The following is a 24,063-nucleotide window of genomic DNA, read 5'->3' as shown; positions in this document are numbered from 1 at the left end:
TTTCCCCTCCTGCCTCGCCGCTTATAATTAAACACACACAATTATCGCCGATTTAATGGGATTTGAGAAGCGCGCTTTTATTTAAGAGGTAATGAATAATATTTTAATTGTAACCGCGAAATCCGAATGCGCCACTATAATCACGTGTAATTACTACGCCGCAGTTTTCGAGAGCGACATCCTGATGCGATCAACAGAGCTGACTGTCGCTTTTATTCATTTCTTTTTCTCTTTGCTTCAATCTGCGGCGTAGCGGTGACTAATTGTGAAATAACGCAGCCGGGTAGACACTCTTGAAACATATGTCCTGTGTCCTATTGTTTATTGATGTCTGTAATTAATGATATAATGCATGGCGCTGAAGTAGTTTGACCTCTGAACCAGTCATTACTCAGAGTGTAGCCACATCAATCAAACTGTGCTTTTCTCACATCTATTCCTGTACACCCCCGCAGGGAATGACGGCGCACCAACTGTATCCTCATTTGTATTCGGCTGACCAAGGCCTCCGTGTGAATGATTTAGCGCTCGGCATCACACACAGAAAGCGTGAGGGGCACTAATATGAGATTTACAAGCAAGTGCTGAAGTTCATAACAAGGCCTGGAGCTTCAAACAAAGCCACTTTGTGCTTCCGCCAAGCGGAACGATGTTGTTGTATTATTACGGCAATTGCTTTGTTGTTGTTGGTCCGTACACCCTCTGTTCAAAAAAGAAAACAATTTTAAACTTTTTTTATAGGAACGACAGTATTTTTCTACTTCTAAATAATTCGAATGGGGGGGGGTGCCAATGGCAACCTTTTTAAAGTTATAGAGAATACGGGTGGTTAATTATTCTAAAAAACTTTTTTTTGACCAATTGAATAAAAGAGCTGAGTTTGTTTTTTTCAAAACTCGTCGCGTTTATTTGGAGCGCCACATCCGTTTTTAGATCACTATGTCAGGAAAACAGATGAAAAACCTTGTTTAGTTATTCTGAAGGGTGGCTACACACACTATAGGTGAATTTTTTTAATTGTTTTGATAGTTCAATCTACTTTAATCGAGGCAAACACACTTTTGGATTTATGGACTTTTCTTTGACTATTAATCTACTGAAGTAGCTTGAATAGAACACAAATCAATAATAAGAAAATAAAACAAAGACAACTAGAAGTTGAGAACTTAAACTGGCACCATTTAGATAGACAACAACTTTATTATTTCGTTATTGTTTTTATAGAGTTACTTATCTTACACACCAATACCCAGCAACAACGAGATGTTTTGCAGAGTTCTGTTTCAATGACGATGACGGCCCATTCTTTATGTCCCAGATAGTAATGAATAAATGCAATTCAAAAGAACAGTCTTATTTTGGAATTGTAATTTTTATAATTTACAATTAACATTTGTTTTTTTTTTAAGAGAGAACGGAATTTTATATACTAACAAGCATAATGGCCCGCCTATGCCAGGCCTGGTGTTGCTGGGCATTCTACTTGCGGTTGGTGGTAGTATGGTTGAAAAAGCGCTAGGAAGCCACTAGGGAGTGCCAAAGAGCAGTATGACCGTATACAACTCCAGAGCCGCTTGTACACGAATCTGTACATGTGTATCCATGCAAACGTGCCACGTTTATAGATATTGTTGGTACTTATTAGGGGTGCCTTTACACAAAACCTAGCTAAAGACACACCCAGAGGCCTAAAATATTATTGTGATTATTTTCATGAAAATCGGTTCAGCTGTTTCGGAGCCTATAAGCGACATACAAACACATTCACTAACACAGACACACACACACACACACACAAACACACACGCAAATCTGGATTCATATAATTGTCTACCTGGTATCAGAATGTGGTATCAAATTCGATAAATACTCCAAATCTGGTATCGGTCTTAAAACATTTCATACTGAACCTTTATTTACAGTACACAGCTTTTTTTGAGCAGAAGCTTGACTGATCGGTGGCTTAGAACTTGAAACTGGCAAAATATGTATGTTGTCTGATGAGCATATGAAAATAAAACAATATTTTGTTTTCATATGTAAAGAAAGGTGCTTTGAGCGTACCCAACTATAATGTAGTCATTTTTGGAACTGAAAACAAGAATATTCCTCCAGGCAAAAAAAATATAGCATATTTTTTCTCTACCTTGAAAACCATATTGTCTTCTTCTCTGACGAAATCTTATATTGTTTCTTCTCGCCCAAAAACTCGCTTTGTCATTTTCAATAATTTGGGAACATTGTTACATTAGAAATACAAGGGTCTTTAACACAGTGCTTCCTAGCACCGGTTAGCCCCCTAAGATTACCTGAGAAGTCTGCGAACTGATTCTGAAAGTAGCTCCCAGTGATGGGTCATAGTGATTTTCTAGGAAATTTGATTTCCAACTGGCAATATTCTCACGATCAGTGTCTTTAAATACAATGTTGTAGTGGTTGACTGATTTTATCTTAATCCTACTTTTAGTAATTATAATCTGTTAATAAAATAATAATAACATACTAATAACAGACTAATAACATAATTTGCTATTTTAAAGATGCATGTTAAACTCGTACCCCTTCAGGCTTATAAGTAACAAAAAAATGTTACCCTGCATCAAAAACCTTGGGGACCACTGATCAAGTGCAACTTGTGATTTATTCTGCCTAATTTAGCTTTATGTTTGTCTGAGTGGGATGACGCTTCGCACCGAAAAACTACATCGTCCAGAAGATGAAGATGCTATGTCAGAATCAGATCAAGCAGCTTATCCTGTTACTGGTTATCATTGAAACCAGTACTATCTGTTTAATGTGGAGGAGCAAACCCCTACCCAGATAACGGTCTGGAGAGGGTTGAGCGCCGCCAGGCTGTACTTGCCCTAGACACACCACAGGAAGTGGTGCCCTGACGACCCTGGCAGTGAACGTGATTTAGATGCATATTTTTAACTAAACAATGATATCCAGCTTACACATTACACAGGTAATTTGCCGTTATAAGTATGGAACTCGTCCGTAAATCGAGGCCTGCTTGTAATAAGAACTCCTGTAATAAAAGTCACCTTTTTTTTTTACCTCACTTAGTTTCAACATCCAACAGTTGTCATAGCAAAGTCATTAAATTGAGCCCAATCACATGGTTGCTCATTCGGTCGGACATAGTTGACTCAAGTTTTTCAGATTTTTTTTGTACTCCTCTCAGGCTGAAAAAAACACTAGCCTGACACAAAGTCAGGCAACGTCTTGAGAGTTTAATATGTATGTTTCTCTTTTTTGGGTGGCTGATCACTTTCGTAAATTGACGTAAGTGGGAAAAATCCATCCATTATCTGCACCGCTTATCCTCAGTAGGGTAGCAGGGCTGCTGGTGTCCATCCCCAGCTATCTTCGAGCAGTGGGAAGGTAAAACACACTGAACTGGTTGCCAGTCAGTCGCAGGGCACACGGAGACTCACTCGCTCATTCACACCTAGGGACAATTTGGACTGGCCATTTAACATGACATGCATGTTTTTGGAATGTGAAAGGAAACTGGAGTGTCCGAAAGAAACGCTGAGCTGATGTGCCGCCCACAAGTTGAAAATATACATATGTATCCATTTTTTTGTATAAATTTGGCAAAAGTAGTACTTTTTCATACCTGTCAACCTGTACCTTTTTGCCGCACAAAGTACGTTTATGATGCATTTTAAGACGTGTACGACGTACAAGAAAATCTGTACGGAAAAACGCAAATTTGTCAATTATGAGTACCATCCGGTATACACCGACTAATGACTATGAGTTTGCCGCGGTAGCCTCTATCTCGGTATCGTTTTTTTTTTTCGTTACAAACGAAGCGAGCTGTTTGATTCTACTGTGCGCATCCATCTGCCACCTCGGATTTCATGAGGTAGTTATGTAGTGAAAGGAAGTCCGTCTCTTTTTAGAGAACCGGCTTTTTCGGCTCAACTCATTAAAGAGAGCCGGCTCTCAGACGGCTCACTTGCTTTGATGCATTATATTACGAACCATTATTGTTGTATAAAGAAGTTAAGAAAAATTGGAAGTATAGAAGGAGAAAATGAAAAAAGACAGGTTTGTGGTTATCCCTTTAATTAGTATATTGCCAAGGATAATTGAATGCAGAAAATGAATTCATAATTTTAATAAGAAAATGTATTCTTTTACTTAATTATATTTGCATGTATTTTTTCCTTCTATGGCGAACGTCCAAGCTACTTAATTTTTGAACTTTTTTTAAAATAAACCTCATTCATGTCGAGCAACTCAGTATCAGTATACGTTGATTAACAATATATATGATATAACGAAACACATATACAATATAACATGCTAAACTACATAAATAAACACGTTTGAAAAAAAATATGGTGTAAGATTGTTTTGTATTATATTATATTATGAAGCATCTGTTCTTGTTCTTGTGTTTGCTATTTATTGAGGTACATAGAACAGCATGTATTGAACTGCTGCAGTGGTGCTAAAAGTGCTAATAAGGCTAAGCCATATTTTTGTCCCCTCCCTCTATCCTAAAGAGCTGTCATTTTTGGGGCTGAATGTGAGCCTAGGGTCCACGCATTCTAAGCTCACGCCTCGAAAGCATCCATGCGTTACGCTCATTCATTCCATTGTTAATCTAAATTGCTTAATAGATCACACTGATGTAAAAGAGCATCTTGGGTATTTTTTTAACACTGCAGGGAACGGAATCGTACGTTAGCCCACACGGGAAACTGCCAAGCTATTAATGGAGGCACCGTAACGGGATGGCTCCACTTTCTCAGTTGTTTTAATTTCACGGCGGCCCCCAGATGTTTCGTCTTGCTCGGGTGGATCGGCGACGGAATCGTCTTGTAGGGGCCGTGTTGTGTTAATGGGTCAGGAGAATCTATCAAGGACAGCCGGTTGGGCAGTTTGCACATCGGGGGGATAATTACGGGGTGATTGGTGTCCTCGCGCTCGTTGCTTTCGCTAGCTTTGTCTCCGCTGTGTTAGCTTTACACCTCACATTAACGCGCTAAAAGTGTCTTATGCCGGACTTCTCCTGCCACGCCTGTTTGGACCCCGGGGCCTTGTTTGGTCGACATTAAAATTGCACCTTTTTGTTGCAGATTGATTTTATTCTAATGAAGGGCAAACTTAATTTCTTCAATAATTAACACCTGTCTCACAGGTCCTCAATGTCCTTTCTGGGTCATGATGACACAATCTCACAACAGAATTCAGCACGTTGATGGTTAAATCCAAATTTACCCCTGAATTTAAATAGACAAATTGATAAATATATTTTAATTCTTTTATTGGACACCGGCGAAGGATATTGCAAAGGATGCCAATTCGTTATTATTCCTCACTGTTGTTTCTTACTTTGACTATTATGCACTATTTACACCATTATCATTATAGGACAATCGTGTTTCTGTTCTTTGATTCCAGGACCCTAAGGCGAATCTCCTTTTGTTTAAGCCAGGAAATTTAATAAAAGGAAAAGATTCTGGGGAGCGCTTTTAGAACAGATTTGGAATTTGGCATTCAGGGTTTTTTTTTGTACAGTCATTTCCTGTTTTCTTTGCAAGTTCAAAATTTATTTTCTGTACTATAAACTTATTATTTTTCTTATAATAATAAAAAAACACGCATACAAGCACTTAAGATGATCAAAATTATTTGCCATGTCAGATTGTTTAGCGCATTTTGAGTATGGTTATTATTTTTCTTGCTTTTTTTTCCCAACCGCTCTCAATGTAATAATATTGAGGATTTGCCTTATTATAATTATGTTTATTTTCGACCATTGTACTTTTCACAAGAGAAAAAAAATAAATATAAGTATTTACATTTGATATATTTCTTTCTATTTTTATACATTTACAGTAAAGTGAGAAAAACGTCTTTAAAATTACTTTATTGAGAAATTATTTTTTACTTAAGCAAGAAATATGGCATGTATTTAGGTTCTTTCAATGGATTGTTACTATCAAAGTAAGACAAAAATACTTATTAATTGTGTTTTCCCCCAAAATGAATGTGTTAAATAAACCCAGAGGCAGATAATGTAGGTCAATTTTTAATTAATTTTGTATTAAAATAAGGACATTTTTAGTAAAATATCTAATTATCTACCACATGCTTTATGAGATCATGTACCTCATTTCAAGTATTTTATTTAAATGACAAAAATATTTTCAATTTAGTTTATATTTCTAACAATACTTTACTAGTGTCATTTTCTTAGAAATAAATGATTAAATGACGAAAAAATGTGATAAAACAGACAAATAATGAAAATAAAATTTTAAAAAAAATTAAAAAGGGTAAATCATCTTAAATTATTAGCTGTTTTTTGCAGCGTTCTACATCATGCCTGCTCAACCAGTGCCCAGATGGGTACAAAGAGTCACAACTTTTAAAACTATGCCTATACTTTAACTTGATTACTTTCAGTTACTTTTGGATTACTCCAATACCAAATATGCTAATAAAAGACAAAAGATACTAAATATGAATAAAATTACTAAATTTTGTGCAGGCTTGGGGAGTAACGGAACACCTGGAATGGCAAAAACGATGTTCATCTCATTATTAGCTGCACCGCTTATCCTCAGTAGGGTCGCGGGGGTGCTGGAGCCCATCCCAGCAATCATCGGGCAGTGGGCAGTGGACACCCTGAACCGGTTGCCAGCCAATTGTTGGCAAGCTGTTTAGATTTATTTTCATTTTGTTTCTGTCGCATTTTATGTTAGTTTTGCCGGAGATCAAAGAGATCAAAGCCAGGAGAGAAAGCTTACCACGTGTTGTGAGTCATAATTTTATTCCAATTTAGTTTATTTTGTCTTTTATTAGCGTATTTGGTATTGGAGAAATCCAAAAGTATTTGAAAGTAATCAAGTTAAAGTAACCCTACCCAACCCTGTTTAAGATGCAATACCCTTTAAGAACACCTCACTGTTTCTTGAGTAAGGGTTGGTTAGAGTGGCACCATTCACATCTTGCCACAGAGGCTGCAGTTACACTTTTGGCTTAAGGGACAGTCACAACAAAAACATCCATTATCGAGTAAAACACATAATATGCACCATCAAATAGTGTTAATTTTATTGCTGGCATTATGCACGATCTGTCTCCAAAATCATCCTTTTTCTGACTCTCATGGTGAATTCCGGTCCTCCATTCAGACATGACACTATTAAAGTGACAGACAGCAAGTCGCTCAGGAAAATTCCTCTTTAGGGGCTTGTAAAGTGTTCAAAGCAGAGCCTCTAGCTTCTCCTTCAAATCCAACAGGGGACACCAAGAACTCAATGAGACCCGCCACCTCCAGACCTCGTATGAGTGGTCCAGCACCCAGACACCACGCACGCTCCGGGCCTTCGCCCCTTCCCCACCTCCCGTGTATGCATATCACCCACCCAGAGCCATTCTATCTGTATGGAAATTCGGGCTCCACAGCTGGAATCCCACAAAGCAGCGTCGCCGACTAATAGTTATTATCTCTTTGGGCTGCTCGCGCTCCAAAAGCCCTGCAATACAAGCACATCACATCTTTATGGTAATGCCCTACCATACAGCCTCCAGCTATACGGCACACAGACCTTTTGTTATCATTACGATAATTCCCCTTTCTCACTTGATTCCTCATTACAGTGCCTTTGCCGCTCAGGCTTGAATGTAGACAAATTCCTGAGTCTTTGTATATTGTGCTCATCTTTTTGTTTCCTTTTTGTTTCGCTGTTTTATTTTAATGCAAAAAATAAATGTTTTTTTTCACTCTTTTTTTCATGACTTAAATGTGCAATTTATGTCTGTGTTTGTGTGTTTTGTCTCTTTTAAGCACCAAGGATCACAAACCTTGTCCTTGCCATGAATGTTTCATCTTTTAAACTGAGATAGAGTTCACTGTAAGAATGTCAGCCATACACTGCAATATTATAAATATTGTTTTTCTTATCCTACAGTATTTCTTTTCCTCAATGCTTGCAGACTCCATACTGCAAAAAAGTTGAGTGCCTGATCTTGCCTCCTGCCATCCTCTCCACATCCGTTTCTGTATCCTAACAAACATTTCTGCAAAGGTACAGAACAGCTTATATCTTTATTAAGTTTAATCTTAATTATGTGCACATTTTAATAATGATCGTTCTTTAGGTACATGTTTTTTTTTATTTTGGGGGTATTTTGAAATGCATAAGATGTATTGAAATACACACCATTACTCTACTTTGTCACGTTCAGAACAAAGGGTAGACCCAATCATGTAACATTTCTCACAAGTTTTGTTGATAGAAAGAGGAAGGGCAGCATCCGCAATGCGGTGCTCGGTGAACATGAGAAGCAAGTCGCTCTCGCAATTGGATTGTGATCCAATTACGGAAGAGGATCTTCCTTGGTGGGCACTGGGAGTGTCAGGGATGAAAAAAACGATAGCCGGGACAGGAGAGCAAAAACGTGGTCGGGGTCAGAAACGGATCGTAAACCAGGATGGGAGAGCAGACGTGGTCGGGATCAAAAACGGGTCGGAAGCCGGGACGAGAGAGCAGACGTAGTTGGGATCAAAAACAGGTCGTAGCCGGAGACCAACGGGGCGATCAGGAACGGGCAGGTGGAAAAACGGGTGCAAAAACGGGACAGGCGGGAGTCAGGGTCTAAAAGGCTAGCCTTGTAACAACAAAGGTTCGCAGACGGACTGACAACAGGAGAGTGACAGGACTGGGTTTGAATAGGGATCGTAACCAATCAGATAGCCTGCAGTGGCTGGCGCCAAATGAGCGGGCACAGGTGATTCCAATCGGTAATCATGACATATTCCCTCAATTATAGTAGTTATTCGGGACAAAAAACACCTTGATATGCAATATTCTTTCAAGTAGACCTTTACTCCTCTATTTTCAACATGGTCCCCGCTTGCAGCAATAGTTGACCGGGGATAATGGATCACGGTCACACAGGTGCTGTTCATTCTTAAGTGGAAAGAACAGAAAAAAATAGCAACCAAGCATGACACAAATTTGCTCTCTCGGCCTTCGCTCTCACCAATAGTCGGCTAGGGATAATGGATTACGGCCCAAACCGTGCACTTCATTTTATGTAAGCTACAACAGCACACATCAGCGACCTGAACCGCCAAAAAATGCACATTGCTGGCCCGTGCTCTCAGCGATAGTCGACTGGGGATAATGAATTGCAGCCACAACCGTGAATTTAATTTTAGGTGGCCCGACAACTGTGCCTTCTGCTGGTCCCTGCTTGTAGCGAAAAGGGATTGTGGAAAATTGAGTTAAATGCAATTTATTTTAGGCAGAAATACAGTAACCGCTAAAAGACTTGGATATGACACAATGTCAGAAAATTTTAACAGTTTTGATTGTATAAAAAGTGGATTTGTGTGTTAATTATGGTTGTTCTCGATTCACAGTTCACAGATTGCTTAACTGCATGGGTCATCGGGGCACCAATAAGGCTGCAACTCTGTACAGCTTTCTCTACTGTTGATGGTTCCTGACCTGTTTTTGGGTCGTGGCAAAGTTAGCACCAGTCCATCCCTTAATGTTATCAGCCCACTTATTTTTCGGTCTTCCTCTCCTTCTGCCCCTTTGGACTGTGCCCTGATTTCATAAAAGTTTACAAAAGAAATTCATAATTTTGTGTCTGTTAAATGTACCTGTGGTATCAGTAGCAGAGTTCAATACTAGTAAGAAGGAGTAAAAAAGGAGTATCAAATACAGATATTTCTTATAGATCGTACTTTAGGCCTCAATACACATGTTTTCTTTTTCATTGTACCACAAAGTGATCTTTCAGACTGTAAAGTCATGTATGCATCCATAGGACACGATGATGGTTTAGGTCAGTTGTAGAAAAGCGAGGCCCTGGACGACATCCGTCTGCCCGCCCTTGTCCTTGCACGTCCCCTTTCGAATCCGACGCACAATAACAGTAATTGCGACGTGATTGGCACAGCATGTCCCGTGCAGGCTGCGTCCCACACTTGAAGGTCCCCCTCATTGTCACGCAGCCTTTTAGCACCTTTGTTCCTCTCTCTCCCTCAGGACCTCGCAGCTCACCACTGGCAGATGAGTCCCACTCTGTAACAAAAGGGTCCCAGCGCTCAAACTCATTTGATGCCGTGATGAAACCCCCCACCTTACTCACCCATACTCATTCTCTTGTTCACGCACACAAGTGTGATGCACACTTTCTGAGGAGAAACGTCCCGTTTAGTGGCAAAGGGGGGGCGGTTGGGGGGACGAAAGGGGTCAGAACCCGTGGGAGGGCTTCTGGGAGGCAAACAAACAGGAGAACAGCCGAGGAGCGATGTCTTGTTTACACATTAGCAGACATTTAGCAAGTCTCTGGCCACCTTGCAGACGCCCTTGTTTATTTCTGGTTGCTCCTCAGAAGCCAACACCAGGAGTGGAGCTCCAATTAGTTTTGACAAAAGTAAATTTAATAAACAACAGTTATAAAAAAATGGCACTTCAAACTTGGCTGTAGATGGCCCTCAGATGAAAAATGTTGACTACTAATTTAGGTTTGCGTCACCCACTTGTTTGATTGGTGCATGCCAATTTTCGTAACTACCTGTGAAACGTGCCTGTTATTAATGAAAACCTCAACGGAACCTCTTCACTAAAACTCTCATTTCACTCGTCAAAGTCTTGTGTAACCCAGATGTTGATCTCAGGATGCTGAGGAGAGATAGCGTTTTCTCCATCAAGAATACTTTTTCTGTTGCCTCACAATCACTTTTTTTGAAATGTTAACAACAGCAATGTACCAAAAGAGGAATCGCGGTTGTTTAAACACACTAGTTGATGTTTCACAAAAAAGATCTCATCATGCCCAGACATACTTAGCATACTAAGGTTAAGTTAACTAGCATAGCCGTTGTAACGAAGATAATGACACAAGCGTTGATACACATCAATAAAAGACGAACTTGCTCTTCAAATCTTTGACCCATTGAAAAAATGTCTACATTGCTACATCTTAGCCTAATACTCTTAGCAAGCTGAAAGAACTAGGTCATCTTATCCGTCACACTCCCCCAAAACCGGCTCACGTTGACAAATCTTAGCCACCACACCCGCAAGTGTCAACCAAGCCTCCCATCAACTGTTAATTTTGATGCCGCCTCCTACAGCAAACACGGGCTTACAAACTGCATCTTTCTATCACCATCTAATGAGGTGATGACCAACCACTTGTTATAATTGCTTCAATCTCCAGCTTATTAATCATAGGGAGAGTTATTTAAGGATGCATAAATTAATCTTAGATTAAAAAACCCTATCAAAGCCTCAAAACAATTAAAGAGTAAGGTAAGATTTCCCCTGGGCTGCCATTTTTATTTTAATAGTGTTCAGGTGATTATCATACTTTGGTGCAACGCTGTGATTAATGCAGACGCACGTTCAAATGAGCTCCTTCATCTTGCACACGAGAAGGGCAAAACAAAACACATAATGACCTTGTTGACTTTGCTCATGTCTCAGCCTGGTGCTAAAGGTATGGCGACACCTGCGTGCTTGTGTGGAAGGAATCTTTTCTCTGAAAACTTTTTATCTCTAACTTTAAACTTTTTATTTCGATCTAAAATGACATATTAATAAACGGATGGATGGATGGATGGATGGATGGATGGATGGATGGATGGATGGATGGATGGATGGATGGATGGAGTGGCAAAGGCACAGGCAGGCAGGCAGGCAGGCAGGAAGTAACCCACACATTATTGAAATAAAAAGAGACTAGTTAACAATCCACACGTTATTCAAATGAATGAATGAATAAAAAAATCAATACAATAGAATAATATGATAAGAAACTATATAATTTCTAAAAAGATGGAATTGATGTAGAAATAAATTCAAGATTATTGAAGAAAAATTAATCAAAAATTGTTTTATTGATTGATTGATTGATTGATTGATTGATTGATTGATTGGTTCGTTGATTCATTGATTCATTGATTTATTGATTCATTGATTGAGTGATTCATTGATTTGTTGAATTATTCATTGATTCGTTGATCCATTGATTGAATGATTCATTGATTCTTTGATTTATTGATTCATTTATTTAATTATTTATTCATTGATTGATGTATCGTTCACTTTTTCATTCATTCATTCAATTAAGTCAATGAATTGTACTCACGGGGCCAGTATCTTATATTCACATTAATTTTATTTATTTTAGTATTGAATGTGTATTTAATTTAGACATTTTACAACTTTATACAATTATTTCCTTTTTTAAAGATATTTTGTTTTTGTAAAATTCGTATTCTTGCAATTGTATTACGCCATATATAAAGTCAAAGATTTTTGTATTTATCACACACGTTTTCAATTTTTTTTTGGGGGGGGGGTTCGGTTTGGGCCCTTCGTATAAAACGATCTGTACATTTTACCAATTTAAATTGTCCTAAATGAGATGATTTTCAACGCTTTTCCAGAAATATAGCTGCACACCCCTGACCCACGCAGTGCAGACGGGTCTCGTTACCGTCATCAATATTGCAACGCGCGGCGACCAAATGTAAACGATTAACCCGGAAAGCTGTTGACTTGAACAGTTAAATAGACGACGTCTTTTTTTTATTGTTTCCCATTTACGAGCATGCTTTCTTTCTTTTGTCCTTTCTTATTTCTTTCAGTTTGTGTGATCTTAAGAGCAGCTGCCTGTCACCGCAGGGTGTGGGCGTGCACGCGTGCTACACGTGCACTTTGACTCCGTGGGAACTTTGCACGTGACGCGGGTTGCTCACACAATACGCGACGTCTTTTTTTCCCCAGGGCCAATAGCAATTTTTTTTTATCATTTTAGGCTGATAATTCATCTTTGCAGCATGTAATAAAGATTAAAATATTGAGATAATTGAGTATAGCCTCGCAAAAATACAGATAACCATATTATTTATTCCGCGTTTCAAATGTATATGCTGTTGTTTTGATTATCCTGCACTGCTTATCCTCAGTAGGGTCGCGGGGGTACTGGAGCCCATAGTTAAAAAGAATACACCTATTAAAGCAATTACAAGGTAATGCATGCGTGCAGGCATAAACTATTAAATTAAGAGAAATATTGAGCGTTTGAAAGTGTTTACGAAAATGCAGTGTTTACTGAAAAGTGGCATATGCTACTTTTTGTAACATTACTCGAAAAAAAAAAGAGGCAGGGTTGCTTTCTTACAATATGTTTCCAGATATCATGCATATCACCATAGAAAACATATTTTATAATTGCTTCTTTTGGGGGGGAAATGAGAAAACTGCAAATGTGGTTCTTGCTGTTATTGATATTTTTGTACTGTTGAAGTAAACAAAGTTGCACAAAATGCCATTTGAATGTTTATTTTCTAATTCATCAATTTATACTAGTTCGAGTTTGTGGTCTTAAAAACAACAAAGTGAAACAAATAACCCAATAGAAAATTTTACAACTAAAAGCAAATACAATTTATTTCCATTAGTGATTTTACTGAATTGTATATAGACCTAAATGCACAAAAAACACTCATTTTGTGAATAAAAATTCATAATGTACATCCATCCATTACATTTACGTGGCCTAAAATCTTCTTTATTCATAAATCTTCAGTAATGTAAATATAAAAACAATCAGTTGCAGCAATTGAATATATACATTCAACCAATTTTTGTCTCAACAGAATGTTTACAATGTCAGTATTATTTAAGGAGTAAACATTGCAATAAAAAAGCTAAATGCAAAGAAGTGCAAAAATATGACATAAAATTGATGTTTATTTCACCTGATGGTAAGATATGTTATAAACCCCTCACTACATTTTTTTGGAACGGAAAATAAACCGATTCGAGCAGCCCCCGCGTCACGTGAATCTAGTGTTGAATGTAAATATACTAAGTGTTAATTTCACACTGATTATTTTAAGATACTCAACAATATAGGGTTAATTTAACACAAAAAAATAAAACATTACTTCAGCTAACATATGGTCCAATGGAGTGTTATTATTAACATTGGTTATTTTACTGTGTACATTTTTATATGACGCCGATGATATATAATAAATTACGGGTCTGCACATAGAACTAAGAACTCCTGGGTTGCCTGTGAAGAGCGTCCACATAGCTCACCAGTGATGGGTAATTGTGATTTTCTAGGAAATTTGATTTATATCTATATCTATATATATATATATATATATTTATATCTATTATGTTTTACTGTTTGACCGAGCTTACTTTAACGCAACTTATAATAATAACAACTTGGTAATTAAATAGAAGTCATGAAATGATAAGTTGTAATTTTAGAAATCATATAAAACTTGCTCTTCGTGCAAAAAAGTAGCTCTCTTGTTCAAAAGGGTTTGTGACCCAGTGTAATAAAGAAATTGCTACATTTTAACGGAAATTAACAAATTCTGGTAAGCCGCCGCATTAATAATTTAACGTCTGGCAGGAATCCATACTTTTGCTTGCACTCGTGTGGTGAGTGTGCGTTCGCTTTAACACACTGCTAGTGTAACTTAAAACAGGCGCGTGTTCAAGGGGGGAGGGAGGAAGCGAGTGGAGTGGAATGAGGGTAGGGAGGGAGGTGTCGAGCCCCATTTCTAAAGCAAACACCCCAACAGCATCCGACACACTTCTCCTTTTTCTTTCCGTTGCACGCTTGGGTCGCGACGAGAGGGGCGCGTCAGCAGCACCGAAGGTGAGTTTTTGCAGGACTTTGCATCAAACAGGAAAACGAAAGATTCCGAATTATTTCGTTCCCCAGCTCCCACCATGGAACCCATCCCAGCGGGCCTCGATTCCAGCCCCTCGCCTGGCTCCAAGCAAGAACTTTCCTACCCTCCTTCCACCAACCTCAAACCCAACCAGGTGGGCGAAACGGTCCTGTACGGAATACCCATCGTGTCACTAGTGATCGACTGCCAGGAAAGGCTGTGCCTGGCGCAGATCTCCAACACCTTGCTGAAAAACTACAGCTACAACGAAATCCACAACCGGCGCGTTGCGCTTGGCATCACATGCGTGCAGTGCACCCCGGTCCAGCTGGAGATCTTGCGCAGGGCCGGCGCCATGCCCATTTCATCCCGGAGGTGCGGCATGATCACCAAACGCGAAGCTGAAAGACTTTGCAAGTCCTTCCTGGGGGCTCACTCGCCCCCTAAACTACCGGAAAACTTCGCTTTTGACGTATGCCACGAGTGCGCGTGGGGTAGTCGCGGCAGCTTCATCCCCGCCCGGTACAACAGTTCCAGGGCCAAGTGCATCAAGTGCTCCTACTGCAACATGTATTTCTCACCGAATAAGTTTATTTTCCACTCGCACCGCACGCCAGAGTCCAAATACACACAACCGGACGCGGCCAATTTTAACTCGTGGAGGCGCCACTTGAAATTAACCGATAAGAGTAGTCAGACTGACGTGCTCCACGCGTGGGAGGACGTCAAGGCCATGTTTAACGGAGGAAGCCGCAAAAGGACACTGCCAGGCTGCGGTTCGGATTCTGGCTCCCCCCTCAAGTCGCACGGTCCAAATCTGCAGCGGCAGTCCCCCGAAATCCCCGCCAAGATCATGACCTGCGAGGAAAACCGGGTATGCCCCAGAAACTACCCGGTCATCCCGGTTCCAAGTAAAGGATTCGGGATGCTGCAGAAAATCCCACCGCCGCTCTTCCCGCACCCGTACGGCTTCCCTGCTTTCGGCCTGTGCCCCAAAAAGGATGACATGGGGGAGCAGGGCAAAGCGGGTCTGCCTGGGGTCTTATGGCCTGGTAAGGACAACGCCTACCCGTCTTTCCCTGTTTTCTGGCCCGCAGCAGGTGCCCTTCCCATGCCAACTTACCAAAAACCTCCTCCCGAGATCCTACCTCTCCACAGACACCTCGATGTGGACATTTCTGAGTCCACGGACACATCGAAAGACAGCCTGGTCGAAATTGACCGATGTTCCAGCACCCAATCCACCCGGAACGAAGACGACAAATCCGGGGACGAAGCAAGACCCCTTGAACCGGCCCCCAATTTGGCTCCACGCAAGACCACCTACGTGTCTGCTTTCAGGCCCGTGGTGAAAGACGCAGACTGCATAGCAAAATTATACGGCAGCAGGGGAGCTTACACCCGAACTGGGTATTTATCACCGGACTTTTTGAGCGAAAGTTCTAGCTACCGCTCCGTTTCTCCGTGCGTGGACAGCGACGGTGACGGGGACGTGGACGTGGAGACCAACAAAACACCTGAGGACGAGGATCCCTGTAGGCCCCTGTCCTTAATGTGTCGCCGTAGCCCACCCTGCAACGCTTCCCCAAGTGCTTCGGACTGCAAGGAGATGGATCCACCCGAGTCCCATAAAGTGGGCCAACGCGTGTCCCCACAGCGTGACAGAGAAGTGCAGAACAAACAGTTGGTTGAAGCACACGTTGCTGCTATGCCGTTTAGTCAAGTGAGTGTTAAAAAAGACCAGTTTTTTTTTTTTTAAGAATTATAGATTTTTTGGTCAACCATTTTCAGGTTCACGGACAAGAAAGGAGCGAACTACATCCAAGGAGTCCCTATTTCAGACCTGCAAGTTATCTACCCGCGGGGCTCGCAACGCACGGTCAGACATCAACCTAATTTATTATGATGGACAACAAAAATTAAAAGGTGTTTAAATTAGATTTTCTTCCCGCTTTTCAGACGAAAGCGCAAGCAAAGAGGAGCCGTCCTCTACGGTAGAAGAAGTGGAAACCAAATCAGTCCTGGAACAAAGCGGCGACGAAAACCAGCGAGAGCTGGATGAAGGTACGCTGAAAAAATACAAATATTTTATGCAAATGTTTAAAAAAACAATGTTAATTATTTTAACTTTTAATGTGTGTGTTAAATCAGACGAAGAGTCAGCAAGAGCTTTGGACGCACAGAGAGGAATTCGGACTCTTGCAAAAGGTATGATTACTATTACCATTATATAAGTACTTCTATATAAATACAAAAATAACACTTTTAGAGTTACATTTGCTCCTTTTAAAATCTATATTTTTCTATGTTAAGTTTAACGCATTTATTTTAATATAATGTCTTAATTTGTTCTGTTTTGTTAATGTACATTTTTTTGTAGAATATCGTCTTCACTTTTCATTAATATGTGAATCAAAATTGTATAAAACGCAAACAATTAATAAGAAACTTTAGAGAATAGTGTCTTACTTTTTATGCAATTACGGAAGCTTATTTTCAAAACACCACAACCAAACCAGTTCTTTATGTTTGTGTCTACAAATTATGTATTTTTGTGTCCTTTTAGGAGAACTGCAGAAGCAACTAATTGAGCAAGTCGAGCTTAGGAAAAAACTGGAACGTGAATTTCAACATTTTAAAGGTGAGCCCTCACCAAAAGAATGAATATAATTAAACTGCATGTTTTAATAATAATAAAAAGTAAAAATACGTGTGTTTTAAATGAATAAGCAGCATTTAGGAATATTAATTGATCGTTAAGTCAACAATTCATGATTTGTGATTGATAAAATAACATCCAATAAGAAAACGTATACAAATGACGATGTAATAAAAAAACAGAACGAAATAAAATCGTTCTTTTCAATTCAAAGTGGATACAAATTGTGTTTGTGGCCTTTGGTATTTAGATCATTTCATATGAATAGCTCTGACTAGCATAAAAGCATAGTACAGTTTCCAAATATTTCATGTTCAATGAAAGTATTAATACCGCACAGGTCAAACAGGAGCAAGAGAGTTGTAAGCCGAAACGTGAATGCTAATGTGTCGTCCATTTGCACTTCGGGGCAAAGGCGATACGTTTTAGAAAAATAAAAAAAATAAAAATTGAAAGGCTGAAACATGCACGGGGGAAAAAAAATCATCCTAACAAAACTGTGCGTTGCTCCTTTGTCATTGGGATCGAGAGTTGTGCCAATCTTCTACATGACTGCGATTGCAAAAAAAAAAAAAAAAAAAAAAAAAAAAAAAAAATCACGTAAAGAACGATAACATGCCAACACTTATCCTAACAATACTACTACGAATAAAAATATAATAGTATTAATAATGATAGGAATAAAATCTCAAATCATGACAACATTGCACAGTAAGGAGAACATATAATTAAGAACGTCTAACCAATGAGTTTCTGCTGACCTATGAATGGATGCAAGTGTGGAGAGTATTATTTAAAATCACATCTTGATACTATATAGATACTGTATAAGTTTACTGTTAGTGAAAACCACTCTATTGCCTGCCTCTAAACACATTTTATCATCTTCTTCGACAAAATATTTTTTCCACAGAAGGAAAAGGACCCAGACAAGTTAATTATATAAAGGGACTGTGTGTATTATTTAGTGCCTCCTAAAATGTTGTAAAAAGAAACAATATTTATTAGAATAAATACAAATTCTAATAAATAAATGACACCTCATTCAAATGTTTATTTTTTAAAATATTCACAAGTTGAGAAATGTATTTACTTTACGTAAGATTAGCCTAACCTAAAAGGAGCTGACATAAAAGGGTGTCATCTTGCTGCAATGAGTAGTTGGAAAAGACTAAAAGCTGGAGATTGGCAGGGCAAAAAAAGGAGAAAAAACGGTGCGATTTGGTCATTTTAAGTCTCTGTAGTTGTATTGTGTGTTTGCTTTTTAGCTGTCATTTTTAGTTGCACTGTACTACACAATACAGCGACATATTGTGGTCAAATAATACTCACTGTCCCTTCAAGTAATATATTAGAAATTATTATTGAATATAATAAACAAAGATTGATAGCTAGATAGCTAGAACGGCCAAATATCTAGATAGATAGATAGATAGATAGATAGATAGATAGATAGATAGATAGATAGATAGATAGATAGATAGATAGATAGATAGATAGATAGATAGATAGATAGATAGAGACATACAAAACAACAATGCCAAAATCATCTACATCCAAAATATGTAATAATTTTTCATGTGTAAATAACCGCAAACCTATTTTTTTTTACACAAATGAGCTTTATATGTTGAGTAATCTGCAAATAAAATGCCAATTCTGGTCTTTACATTAATACTTTTATTTTTAAGTATTTCCTCTTTGTCACATTTTAACGTAAAGGTGGTGTCCGTAACTTAAAATATTCTACTTGCTAAAGACATCTTTTGGCTGAAATCAGCGTTGCAGCCTTTGTCACAGTCCTTTTGTTGCCTGTGCAAGTATGTGAAATTATTAGATGCGCTTTTATGAACTCTTTCTTTTTTTTTTCTTCTTTTATCTTTTTTGGGTTAAGTTGGCATTTGCACTGTATTTGAAACAGTCTTTTTTCACTATTTTCATCCGAGAATAAAAAATTAACATGAGCATGCGCGTGAAATCAGTCAAAATTCTGTCTTAATCTGGCTGGTTGCTCTGTTAATCAAATACTGGGATTGCTGATTGGCTGAAATAAAATATATATATTTTTTTGCCTAAATGTCACATTTAGTTGTTATCTAACTGGTTGGGTGACTGATATCTTTTCGAATGATCCACCAGTACTACCTCTGCAATCTACCAGTAGATCGCGATCTACACAATGAACACCCCTGCTCTAAACCTATTCTTTTTTCTTTTGACATCTTCAGATAACTTCCAGGACCAAATGAAAAGAGAATTGTCCTACAGGGAAGAGATGGTCCAGCAGCTACATATCGTCAGAGGTGAGAAAAATAAAATAATCCATGGAGTCTTCTATTTATGATGATCCCTATATCTAATGTGCTTAAAACCTTGTTCAAAGCCACCAGTAACACACCTCAGTGAACAATTTATATGTTCATTTATTTGATTTGTTGATTTATTTATTTGTTTATTCATTGCAATTTTCGTGTTTTAATATTAACACTGAAATATACATAAGAGCCCTGGCCTCCCTCGCTTGACGCCCGATCTCTTTTTTTTTTTTTTTTAAATGGCAGATAAAAATTAATATGCATTCAGGGACATTTAGTAAATTTAATATTTAATATTTTTTTTACATTTTGTAATTGATTGTTGTTCAATATTCACTATTTGATCACTGTATTCTTATGTTGTGGGAGTAATTTACTTAGCCTAGGAAATCTGAATATTTTCAAGAGGTTTGGCATCCCTACTTCAAATCAGTAAAACTTGAACTTGTACTCAAGAGTTTGTTGGGGATTTAGAAAGTGAACCCTTGGTGTGTTTAAAAAACAGTTTTGGTTCTCAGTGTGCTTTTTAATGTGAACTAAATATTGTATCTGCCACGTAAAAGAAAAGTTTTATTTTTGATTTAAAAAAGTATAGTATAGTATAGTATAGTATAGTATAGTATAGTATAGTATAGTATAGTATAGTATAGTATAGTATAGTATAGTATAGTATAGTATAGTATAGTATAGCATAGTTTAATCTAGACTAGTCTAGTCTAGTCTAGTCTAGTCTAGTCGAGTAGAGCATAGAATAACATAGAAGATTAGACTAGAGTTGAGTATAGCATAGTATAACATAGTAGAGTAGAGTATAGCATAGTATAACATAGTAGAGTAGAGTATAGCATAGTATAACATTGTAGAGTAGAGCAGAGCAGAGCAGAGCAGCGCATAGCATAGTATAGTATAGTATAGTATAGTATAGTATAGTATAGTATAGTATAGTATAGTATGTGCTTAAAATTTGAGCATTTTTTGTAGGACTACAAAAAGCAACTACCTAACCTTGGTTTCCTCCAATTCTTTTACAATATTACATTGCTTATTTACATTAAACACAATTTATTGATTTTAATTTTGTTGTTCTTGTTTTGTATTAGCATTTTTGGTGTTGGAATAATCAAAATGTAATCGAAAGTAAACCAGTTACATGACTTTACTGTTAGTTAGGATTACGTTACCGCTTACATTTCACCAGGTAATTAATAACTGTATCGGATGACATTTTTAAAGTAACCCTCTCAACCCCGATCGTAGAGCGAGTCACGGTGTTTTTGCACGGCGCCTTTTGATTGTCGACTTGTCGTTCCCCTCAGAAGCTCACGACGCCTTGCACCATTTTTCCTGCAAGATGTTAACTCCTCGCCATTGCACGGGGTCGTGCACCTTCAAGTCTCCTCTGCTGCCACCGTGACGCACACTTATGACGCAATCTCCCGCCGACGACGCGACCCACCGTGGAACCTTGGGGGATGGACTCATTTGGTGTTGTGTTCTCAGTCAGATTGGGGAATTTCTGTCCTGAATTTATGTGGCCCTCTCGTCTGATCCCAACAGAAAACCATTGATGATGTTTATTATTTGTGGCAACGTGCAATGACAATGTAGGCCTATGTAACTTGCAGTTAATGGAGGGAATGTTATTTCTTACTTCTTTTTTTTTTTTTAAAGTCGGTCGTATTATTTATTTATTTATTTATTTATTTCAGGACGGTGACTTCTTTTGTGGACATATTGCACTTTAAATGAGTGAAACCATGACAACATGAACAAAAGTGTTTGTTGCGGATGACGAAAAGATGGAGACAAGGTTGTTAGGCCCACATTGCTTTCAAGCACATATTTGACCATTAAAAACTGTTTGTTCATGTGGTATTTGTTTACATCCCCCGTGAATAAATCATTTTATTAAAACTATTGTGGATGATGATACATATATTGACGATGACTTTAGCCACTGATTAAACCCCAAACCGACAGTATTGGTTGTTTTTTGTCATGTGACCTTTTAAAGGTGGGTTGCATCAATTAAGGTGTCCTTTATGAATTTAAAGTTGAATATTTTCTCTATTGAGTATGTGTTAACAATGCCCAACTGGGTTCAAATAGCCCAAGTGCTTTATTTTCCATTGAGCCCACTTGCTTTTATCTTACCTGTATTACTTAATTTTAAGAAATATGAAAGACAAAGTTTGTTTCAGCGCTTCTAAGAAATGCACGCACTTGCATGAGCATCATGAAAGAGCTGACTGAGGTTGCAATAATGACACAAGCCAGGAGATGGGGGCGGAGTAACTAAGTTCTAAATTCCCTTCATCTTCTTTAAGGGGTCCTTTGGTAAAAATAGAAATAAATTATTTTCTTTTGAAAAAGCTCAATTTACTTGTTTTATTCGTTCAAAAATGTCTTTGCATTTTTTCAAATTACCCAACCTTGTTTAAACTAAGAGACATTTTTTGTTACTTATTTGCTAAAAGGGATTCCAGTTTGACATGCATTTCTAAAACCACATGATATTGATATCATATTTCTAAAATATTATTATTTGTTACTATTTTGTAATTATTAGAGGTTAAAATAGGCTCAACTACTTAACATGCCGGGTTAAAATCAAATTTCCGAGAACATCCAAATGACCCATAACACATTTTCACAATCAGTCCGCGGGCTACCGAGACAGTCTTAGGGGGCCGCCTGGTGCTCGCGGGCACCATTTTGGAGACCCCTGATCTAAACTTGATCGATTAGGATTATAATATGAAATACTATACACCAGGGGTGACCAAACTGTGGCCCAAGGGGCCGTATCAGGCCCGCCAAGGGATTTAACCCGGCCTGTGAAACGATGCTGAGAGAAGCATAAGAAAAAAATATGAGACAATTTTTGTCAAACAATGACCAACGGTTTTTCATATGTGCCACCAAATCCTGAATAAAATACTTCCCAAGTAGCCCTATCGCATGTTTTTGAAACCAAATGATAATCTTGGTGCCTAAAAATGGTAAAACTATTTTGCTTTTCATTTTTTTGTAAATTGATATAATTATTTGTAGATTTTGTGTGTTCCCGAACCAATACTATGAAATGGTCCCTTTGTAAACAAATGAACAAGGAAGCACAACTTGTGAAGGTAAATGCAAATGAGAACAAAATGGATTAGCTAATGTTATGTAGTTTCCTCATGTATTGCAGAGATATCGGATTTAGGACTCTCTATCGGCATATACAAAATGAATTAAGGTTTTGCAGTTATACAATTTTTACCCCCAAAATGTTTCCTTTCTGTTGTTTTTCCTTGTAGTACTGTAATCTTTTCAAGACCAGAAGGGATACAGGACCCGCTTGCTTTGCGTTTCTCACAAGTTTTATTGGAAGAAAGAGAAAGGGCTGTGCCCACGTTCCGGTATTTGCTGGACGCGGGAAGCAAGTCACTCTGGTACTCGGATTGTGCTCCGAACGCGGAAGTGGATCTTCCGTGGCGAATGATGGCTGTGACAGGAACGGAAAAAGCGGGTCGGTAGCCGGAACAGGAGAGCAAAAACGTGGTCGGGTCGAAAGTGAGTTGTAAGATAGAATAAAAGAGAAGACATAGTCGGGGACAAAAAGAGGTCGAAAGCCGAGACGGGAGAGCAGACGTGGTCAGGATCAAAAACGGGTCGAAGCCGGGGACGGATAGGTGCAAAAAACGGGACAGGTGGGACTCAGGATCAAAAAAGGCTTTCCTAGTGATTCACTGAGGTCCGCAAACGGACTGACAAAAGGGGACAGACAGGACTGGGTTCAAAAACTGATCGGGAGCCAATCAGAACCCGTGGCAGTTGGCGTCAAAAGCACGAGCACAGCTGAGTCACATCAGTAATCATGACAACTCTAGCCTCTATACATTTTGTATCCAAATGAGGATTTTCATAATAGAGAACGTATGTCGTTAAATTATTTTTATGGGTAGCACACTTTTTAGCAGGTTATTAGGTGTACTGTATATCCAGAAATAACAAAACATGTACGTTTAAATTCACGTTGTGAGTCACAAAAAAAAGTAAAAGCGCGGATTGTTCTTATTTTGAATGAATGAATCACCTTTCTTGTCAAAACTTTAAATAAACAACATATTAATCTTATATAATAGATATATGCATATTCATCGTAGCAATTGTGCAGAACATTTTTCAGTTAAATCACTGTTCTATATTATGTATACAGCGACCAGGGGTGTCTTGAAGGGTGCTTCCAAATAAAATATATTAATATATTTTGTTTTTCACCTGTTGCATGATTTGACAATATGGGTTGCCGTCTGGGCTTACACATGTACTAGTCAAATACTTACCCTTATACAATGCTCAAAGTTTTCCGTTTGTATACACAGGTCAAAATGCTCACTTAC

At 38.5% G+C, this 24,063-nt stretch overlaps 1 protein-coding gene across 2 annotated transcripts; it reads left to right on the top strand.

Moving 5' to 3' along the window:
* Positions 1-14,640: 14,640 nt before the first annotated feature.
* skor1b (SKI family transcriptional corepressor 1b) lies at positions 14,641-21,592 on the top strand. Of its 2 annotated transcripts, none has more exons than XM_088339310.1 (8): positions 14,641-14,685; positions 14,752-16,424; positions 16,493-16,580; positions 16,661-16,765; positions 16,853-16,909; positions 17,268-17,342; positions 19,589-19,663; positions 20,995-21,592. In XM_088339310.1, exons 2-8 carry the CDS (start codon positions 14,760-14,762, stop codon positions 21,087-21,089), a joined length of 2,160 nt encoding a protein of 719 aa, XP_088195436.1. In that variant the 5' UTR covers positions 14,641-14,685; positions 14,752-14,759; the 3' UTR covers positions 21,090-21,592. The 2 variants fall into 2 exon arrangements, with proteins under 2 accessions (XP_088195436.1, XP_088195435.1); XM_088339309.1 differs by having other exon boundaries at positions 20,992-21,592.
* The last annotated feature ends 2,471 nt before the right edge of the window (positions 21,593-24,063 follow it).

This window comes from Urocampus carinirostris, chromosome 7, assembly GCF_059441175.1.
Source record: "Urocampus carinirostris isolate Australia breed hairy pipefish chromosome 7, RoL_Ucar_1.0, whole genome shotgun sequence".
Lineage (NCBI taxonomy): Eukaryota > Metazoa > Chordata > Actinopteri > Syngnathiformes > Syngnathidae > Urocampus > Urocampus carinirostris.
Note: the sequence above shows the minus strand (reverse complement) of the source record. Positions and strands in the feature narration are given on the sequence as shown.